Source organism: Myotis lucifugus, unplaced genomic scaffold (genome assembly GCF_000147115.1).
Source record: "Myotis lucifugus unplaced genomic scaffold, Myoluc2.0 scaffold_37, whole genome shotgun sequence".
In the NCBI taxonomy this organism is placed as follows: domain Eukaryota; kingdom Metazoa; phylum Chordata; class Mammalia; order Chiroptera; family Vespertilionidae; genus Myotis; species Myotis lucifugus.
In genome coordinates, this window is record NW_005871085.1 from 3,270,906 (window position 1) to 3,278,876 (window position 7,971).

Sequence of the window (7,971 nt, forward strand, 5' to 3'; positions counted from 1 at the left end):
AAAGCAACTGCCCACCCACAGGAGCTGAACCCGACACAGAGTGGAATATCCGTGGGGCCACCCTTGGTGGAAAGCGTGGGTGCAAAATGCTGAGAAGGGGGGAAAGAATGGACACCCTACTGAGGAAGCCTCAGGGAGGGGGGATTCCCCCTCAGAGGACACTGAGTCCTGGAGGTCCCCATTTCAGGAGAGACAGGTTCTTGCCATACCTTTCCTTTTAATGTCCCAACTCTCAGGCCTAGGGTGCAACATGCAAGCACAGAGTCCAATCCCCTTTGTAAAACTTTTATTTAGAAATCTTCCCAATATATCCTTATATATACACACACATCGTCACCACATGGGTTTTGTAGCTAGAGTCACACGCCCACAGTGTTGGCCTCTGGGCTGTACAAAGGTCAGGTACCTGGAGCGATTACTCCTCTTCTGCAGAAAAATGCAGAGACCAACGTAATTCATCAGTTCATCACGTACAGTACAACATTGACGGAAAGTGCTGGGCCCGCCCACAGGAACACTGCACTATGTACATGGGCAGGGGCAAGCCTTCGGCGGGGGCCACGTACCATTGGCATCACAAGTACGACCAGACCACCCCCAAAGGCCGAGATAGTTGTCGGCTGACTACAGATTCTGTGCCCTTGGTTTTGTTTTTGGAAAAAAGATAAAGGTTGTACCATCTTGTCGTTTGCCACTACAAATAAAAGAATATACATTTTTCTTAAAAGATGGGAGTCCCCCATCATTTTTATTCTCATGTTTTTAAACCTTCCCATGTTTTCCCTTTTGTACAGATATTATTCTTGGAATGTTGCCATTTCTTCATGGGTGAGGAGGAGGCAGGGGAGGGAGAGGGTAGGATGGGGCGAAGGGTTGGAAATGAAAATAAAGTATGGATCTTCTCTAGTTCTTACAAAAACCTAAAGCCTTGTGCTTCCCTACCCAGGCCTGTGGTAAGTGGTTGCATTACATTTTACATATTCTACCCATGTTGCCATATCTCTTATCCATTCTCATTCCTGTACCTTGCCTTGGAATGAGCCAGACATGAGGGCAATTATGAGAAATGAGAACAATCTAGATAACTCAGGCAAAAGTGGGTTAGAACCTAAATTATCCCAAGCTGTGTAGTCAGGCAGCCTGGCCCACTGCCTAGGCCCTGAACTCAGGGTTGGAAACCCCACCTCAGGTTTAAGAGGAAACGAGTTCTTTATGGTCTCAGAACGCTTCTACTTTCATGTCCATTCAGTCCTAGGAGCAGAGAGCCAGGGTATTGATGGGAAACTGACACTTAGAGATAACTTGTGAGAGAAAAGGGAGCCAGAAGCTTGAGTTCCTGACAGAATGTGTGATCCATCTCCTAAACCCATCCACCTATCCGCACGGTGGCGCCAAGTCAAATTAACCCACCGGGAAGCAAGCACAGCCTTAGGACAGGTGTTCCCTCTTTACAGATGGGGTGCCTCACAGGAGCTGTTCATTAAAATGTGATTTTGGCTGACATGAGATAGACAGAGAGCGACAAGGGTTAACCATAGTGCTCCCATCCTCACAACTTAAAAGGAAAGGGAGGGGAGCAGGGGTCATTCCCTGTCTGCAAATGGCTGTACCCAAGGCCCCATTGCAGTGAGGGCAAGGCCTGAGCTGAAACCCAAAACATGTGAAGATCTTCCACATGGCCATGGACAGGGCCAGGCCATAGGATCATTCCCCTCTGACCTGAAAGGCAGAGCCTGGTGGGAGACGGCTGGGGTGACTTGAGGATACAATGACAGGTATGAAGGACTTGTGTGCAGTTTGTTCCATGGGCTTGAAATGCGGGTCACAGGCAGGCCTAGCCTTAAGAAAACCACATCCCGACACTTGGATTGACACAGGAGATCAACGAGGGGCAGTGGTCCACTCTACAAAAGGATTCTTCACTTACAAAAGGACTTGCAGTAGTATTTCTTTAAAAGATTAAGGATAAGGATTTGATTTACAAAAATGTCATGTACAACTTTTGGAGGGGGGCACTCCCATTGCATTAAGCTAGCCTCCCATTCACACCCGTGATGACTGAAAGTTACACGGTCAAAGGTGTTTAAGATTCTGCTCAGTGAATGTGCATCCATTCGGGTCTCAGCTGGGGCCTGGTCTCTGACTGCATTACCATGTCCTAGAAGTGGAGCTGGATCCTGGGTCATATCTACCTAAAGATCCCACCAACAATTAAAGTAAAAAAGAAAAAAAAAATCCCAAGTGCCAGGGAAAAAAAAAATCCCAAATGCCAGGAACTCCTAGGACAGAGTGTGTGCTCAGTTCCACTCAGAACACCGACCAGACCATTAGCTAGCAGACATCCTGCAGCAGGGCGGGACCTTTGAGCATCTTGGAGAATGCACAGATGGGGCTCCCATCTCCTCTCAGCACCAACACATGCCCATCCATCAGCACACTGGCATCTGCTCACCGCTGGAACAGTGATGAGTAGCTCTGAGACACTACCAGGATTGGAAGCCCACGAGCCCCAAATAGCATTTGCTCAATTCCCTCTAACAATTTTGTTCCTTCTCTGCCTTCACCCAAAGCCCAAAGGACATGCTCACAGCTGCAGACTCAGTCCCCACAGCCACAAGGATTAGGAAGGCAAATTTCAGTGGGGAGAAAGCAAAGCTTCGGTCCCCTGGCTTTTCTGCCCCTCTGGCCCAGCTAACCCGGAGCAGGTGGTCCACCAGCCGTCTTCTTCAACCAGGCCCTGAAGAAGGCACCTTGAGGCTTGACTCTGCAGCAGTTGGCAAGCTGAATGGACCAACATGGGCCTGGGTGAAGATGGGGCTCGGGAAATGGGCAGCTATTGGGTACCTATATATTTGGGTAGAGTGGCTAGCAAAGCCACCCCAGCCAACTTAGGAGGGGGCTAAAGGCAAGGCAGAGATTGCTGAATGCCTCAGGTGAGAGATGACAACCCCAGGTCTCAGCAAAGACAGGGCTCCCAAGCTTCAGGCCAAAAGCAGCGCCACTCAAGCCTCTTACATGAGAAGTCTTAGGGATTTGGGGAAGGGGCAAGACCGTGCCGTCTTCATAAAAAGTACCTACCACTTTGCTCCATTTTTCTGTTCTCCTACTGAGGCAGGAAGTGAAAAGCCAGCCCCAGGGCAGTTTGGGCTTCCCAAAGTTCAGGCATCAAGGAAAGTTCATCAAGTCCATTGCCCTACTTCAGAGCTACCCAGTCTTTGCCCACCTGCCTTGAAGCCCACGGTCCCAGCGGCCTGAGGGCACCCTCCTGGCTGGCCCAGGATGGTCCCAGGCCCATCACCGAGGGCCCGCTCCCTCAGTGGCGGGCAGCATGGCAGGATGGAGGCTGCGGGCTGTGTGCTTGGGTGCAGGCTCTTCAGTGTAGCTGTCCGGGCTGGCTGCCCCATCCAGGGAGCTGCCACAGCTGGAGTTGGGGGACAGCACATCCTGCAGGAGATCATCTGGAGGTGCACCACCGCCTCCCACTCCACCTCCTCCGCCAGCCCCCACCATGGGGTCCTTGCCAGGCTTGGCCCTCTGGGTGCCCTCTTCTTCCTGGTCATTGAGCAGCTTGGCCAGGAAGTTGATGTACTTCATGGCCAGGCGGAGAATCTCATTCTTACTGAGCTTCTTGTCTGGGGGATGTGTGGGGATCAGCTTGCGGAGCTCAGCAAAGGCCCCATTCACATTCTGCTGCCGCCATCGCTCCCGGCTATTGGTGAAGATGCGCCTTACGACTTTGGTATGGGGACCTGGAGGACAAGGGGACAAGGGTTAGGAGAATGGGTTGGAAATCTACCAAGGATCTTCTCCTATGGGGAAGCAGAAAAAAAAATTTATTGGGAAACCTACAATACCTTCTTTCCTTTTACTTAGAAAACTCTTACTCATCCTTCAAAACCCAGTTCATCTCAACCCCTCCAGAGAGATCTAACCAACCACCACGGCCTTACAAATCCCTGGATCTCCATTACTCTTAATCATTGTTGTATGCTTCTACGCTTATCTCTCTGTACTGTGAGACACTGAGGACAAGGACCACATATTCATTCATTAACTTGTACCAAGAGGCCATATTGCACTAGTTACAAAGACAAACTCTGGAGCCAGACTTTCTGGGTTCAATTCCTGACTATTACTCACTAGATAGTGACTCTGAGAAAGTTATTTAAACTCTCTGCCTTAGCTTCATCATCTGTAAAATGGAGATAATACTAATCACTCAAGAATAAAATTATCACATGGATCTAACAACTAACACAGGCAAAGTACTTAAGACAATACCAACCTCAGATTAAACATTTGGTCAATACATGTTAGCTATTATTATCTGTGCATCAGTTATTTCCTAACAACCAGGCAGTAGGCCTAGCACTAAGGAATAATGCTGAACAAAACAGACAGAGTGACTGCCCTCCTGGAGCTTACCTTTTAATGGGGCTGACAGATGGTGAACAAGAAGCAAACAGATAAACAGACAGGAGGCTGGATGTAAATAAAAGACAGAAAGGAGCTACCGTGCTTAGTTGAGCTGGTTGGGGGCAGCCTTTCAGAGGAAGTGACATCTATAAGATGAGAACTTAAGGCTGAAGAAGAGCCAGCCAGGCATGGGAAGAGAGAATGGCATGTGGAAAGGCCCTGAGCTAAAACAAAAAAAAAAAAAAACACAAAAAATGGCTGAAGTGGGTGAGATCTGAGTAGGCTAAGTTCAATTCCTAGGGCCCTGCAGTAAGGTGTGGGGATTTTTATTGTAAAGGTGATAGAAAGCACAGAATAAGGGTTTAGTAAAATGTCTGCTGACTGATCATGCTGGCAGGTAAGGAAATGGAGGAGAGAGAAGAGAACAGAAGGAAAGGACTTACCCTGCAGGCTCTCTCCCCGAGAGGAGTGGAGAGACAGCCATGCACAGGCTCAGCCTGAGGCTCTAGGCAGGCAGCTGGGGGCTGCCTCAGTCTCTCCATGTCTACAATGCACTGATTATATGCACTGATCAATATTCACTGCGTTTGTGCACTAAGACTTGCAGAGCAGTGACAGACACCAGCATGCATGTATCTGGCACCTATGGTGTGCAAAGCACTGTGCTATGTCCAAGCCTGACCTGGGATTTCCAAAGCCAGGGAAGACAGAGGTGGGCCCTGCCAGTGCTCCTGAGCTCCTGGGCCGTGGCTGCTTCCTCCCCAACACAGAGCTGGGGCCCAGCAGTCCTCAGGAAGCTCTGCACACTGGAGGAACTGCCAGTACTGGCCTATTGGTTCGTTCTCTTCCTATGATCCTTGGAACCAGACCTCGGAATGTGGAAACTTGGGTAGGGGAGAAGAAGAAAGGAAAAGTCAAGACATCACCTAAGACCTACTCCTCATTTCACAGCTAAGGAGCCTGGGGCCAGGACAGAGGAGGACTTGCCTCCAAGGTCAGTCTATGACCCAGCTTGTCCATGCCAACACTTTCTGCTTGATCATCTCTCTCCTATGTGTGTGTGTGTGTGTGTGTGTGTGTGTGTGTGTGTGTGTGTGTAGGAGAGAGATGATCAAGCAGAAAGTGTTGGCATGGACACACACACACACACGTTTTCCCAGGGAGGGTCACTCATTCTCCGCCACAGTGCCTCTGAAGCTGTCTTTCCAAACCCCAACAGGCCCCAGCCCAGCTGGCTCTGCCAAAGGGCAGACCAGACCCAGGCTGGGAAGAACACAGCACAACTGCTGGGCAGTCCTACCGTAGGTGCCTCAGAGGAAATAACTTGCTGTTCTCAGCCTCCAGGCCAGGTGGAGAGGAATCCCTCAGCTGTGGCACAGGGAGCACCAGCCCCTGCTCCGTGACTAATGCTGGCTGATCTTGAGGGAGCTCCTAGGTGTGTGGGGGAGGTGGGTACGTTATGGCTGCTGTCACAGTTAGAGCTAGACAGGCCCCAGAAAGAGCACCTACCCCGAGCAGGCCCTAAGAACACTTTACCCCATTGTGTACTTCCAATAATGTGAGGAAGCTATTATTCTCCCCACTTTACAAATGAGGAAACTGAGAACCAGAGAATTTCAGCAACAAGAACCACATCAAATCCTGACTTTAGACCTTGTACATAACCCTTTTTGGTTAAATTTCTGATTTCAAAGTCCATGGAGTTATCCTGCACCCTCATGAACCTCCCCTTCACCCTCATTTCTGTTTATCCTTCCAAGAGAACTACCCACCTCTTCACACCTTCCTCTTTCCTCAGAATGTCCATCCTGTATGCCCTCTTTCTCTCTCTGGCCAGTCACTGAATAGGTGCTCAGTAAATATTGGTAACATATGGGTAATGGCTTCCCTAATCCTCCTGCACTCCCCCCAAACCCTTGCCCCCTTCCCATCTCCTTCCTCTCCTCTGTGCCTAGTTTCCCCGTGCTTCTGTCCTTTGTAGAAAATGCCACTTTCCTGGGGAACTTCAGGCCTGGTCCAGGCTACTTCCTATTTGGCATACCTACCATCCCTCTCTAACCTAGCAGCACTGACACCCCATGACTCTTCCCTCTTGGCCCTATACCCCTGCGCCCCAGGCTGGTTGGGTCTTTTGAGGTCTGTTCCTTGTCCAGACTCTAGCCTCTCTCCTCTCCAGAAGACCACAGTGGGCTCCCCTCCAGAAGCTCCTGCCCAATACCCATCCCTCCCACCTGCCCCTTGCATAAATCTCAGCCTGGCTCCAAGGCCTCAGGTGCCCTTCCTTCAGGAGCCCAAGCTCCAGCCAGGCTGAGCACTGGGAGCTCCAGTGATTCCCTCCACATCCCTGGACTCTAAAGAGCCTGCTCTCCTGCCTCCTGGTGCTGGGCCCCATCTGCACATTAAGGTCAACCTTGGGAAGAGGGAAGGAGTCTTCCAAATTTCCCACTCATTTAACCTCCTCCCCCAAGTTCAGAGCCAAAGGTTACTTGGGCAGTGTGTAATAGCAGGGCTAGGGCCCTTCTCGGGAAGCAAGGGGCAGTGTAGAATCTATAATGTCAGGAAGGGAACTTCAGGTCTCAGCCCTGAGTGTGGAACAAGGGACAAGAGGGCCCCACAATGTAGGGACTTGGAAGGAGACCCCTGCAGGTTCAATTCCAGGCTAGGAGCAAACGCCAGACTCTAGACTAGACTGAAGAGATCTTGGAAGGAAGTGCAGGGAGTCCCTGAGGTTGGTGCTTAGTGTGGGAGCACCTTGTGTTTCTGCCCTTCCCCGGGATCCTTGCCAAGTGTAGGAATGGAGCTAGAGTGGGGACTGCAACTGACCCTTAGAGGCTTGGGCTAAATGTCACATGTCTTCACTCCCATGTCCTCTCTTCTCTAATCCCAGCTCAGCTGCAAGGCAACTTCCAGCAGTTTGGGGTCCCAAGATAGCCTGCCCATCCACGTGAGACACCTAGGAGTAGTCCCCATGATCCCTCCTTCAGGAGGCGCTAACCAGCATGAGGGGCAAATAGCAAAGGTGGAGGCAGAGACTCACCATCAGTAATCTCCATCTCATAAGGGGAGGGTCTCCTCTTCACTCGATTGTTGGTGGCAAACATAGGGAAGGCATCTGGCTCCCCAAAGAACCCACTGTGGGAAGGAGCAGGCAGATCACAAGATAACGTTTAGGGTGGACATGAGACAGAGGCTCCTTAGCAACCCCCCTGCATGTCCTTGAGCCTCTCACCCCTGGAAAAACAAGGGCATCCCTGGTCCCTTCATACCTGAATTGGGAATAGAAGCATGAAGCGCGCGCGCGCACACACACACACACACACACACACACACACAGAATCAGAGGTGAACGTATGGAACAAACACAAAAATGAACACACACAAACCCCACAGAGAGACACACTCTCCTCCCCAAATACAAGCCACACAATCCACAGACAACCTCCACTTTCAAACAGGTGCTCACTCAGGCAGACATGGCCTTCACATTTGGTGGTGTGCAACTCCAGCACCACAAAAGGGCACACTGCTCCCTCCCTCCAACCTCCCCCCACCTCC

The 7,971-nt window shown here is 50.7% G+C and overlaps 1 protein-coding gene across 4 annotated transcripts; it reads right to left on the bottom strand.

Annotated features, from left to right (window-relative positions):
- Positions 1-279: 279 nt before the first annotated feature.
- Positions 280-7,552, bottom strand: TAL1 (TAL bHLH transcription factor 1, erythroid differentiation factor). 4 transcript variants are annotated; one of them, XR_002828911.1, is made up of 4 exons: positions 7,454-7,552; positions 4,515-4,640; positions 3,079-3,749; positions 280-426 (listed from the first exon to the last, which is right to left on the bottom strand). XR_002828911.1 is itself a non-coding variant. In XM_023752755.1 (3 exons), the coding sequence occupies exons 1-3, from the start codon at positions 7,515-7,517 to the stop codon at positions 3,295-3,297; spliced, it is 645 nt and encodes a 214-aa protein (XP_023608523.1). In that variant the 5' UTR covers positions 7,518-7,552; the 3' UTR covers positions 716-3,294. The 4 variants fall into 4 exon arrangements, 2 of the variants coding, with proteins under 2 accessions (XP_023608523.1, XP_006087435.2); XR_002828910.1 differs by lacking the exon at positions 280-426 and adding an exon at positions 716-1,949; XM_023752755.1 differs by lacking the exon at positions 280-426 and having other exon boundaries at positions 716-3,749.
- Between the last annotated feature and the right edge of the window lie 419 nt (positions 7,553-7,971).

What these genes read in the sequence shown, in the direction of transcription:
- TAL1 (XM_023752755.1), bottom strand. Translation starts at nt 7,517, where the DNA reads ATGTTTGCCACCAACAATCGAGTGAAGAGGAGACCCTCCCCTTATGAG. An exon ending in TGAGATGGAGATTACTGATG is followed by an intron (nt 4,641 to 7,453) that starts GTGAGTCTCTGC and finishes TTTTTGTTTTAG; the next exon opens with CTCAGGGCCTTTCCACATGC. An exon ending in AACCAGCTCAACTAAGCACG is followed by an intron (nt 3,750 to 4,514) that starts GTAGCTCCTTTC and finishes CTTGTCCTCCAG; the next exon opens with GTCCCCATACCAAAGTCGTA.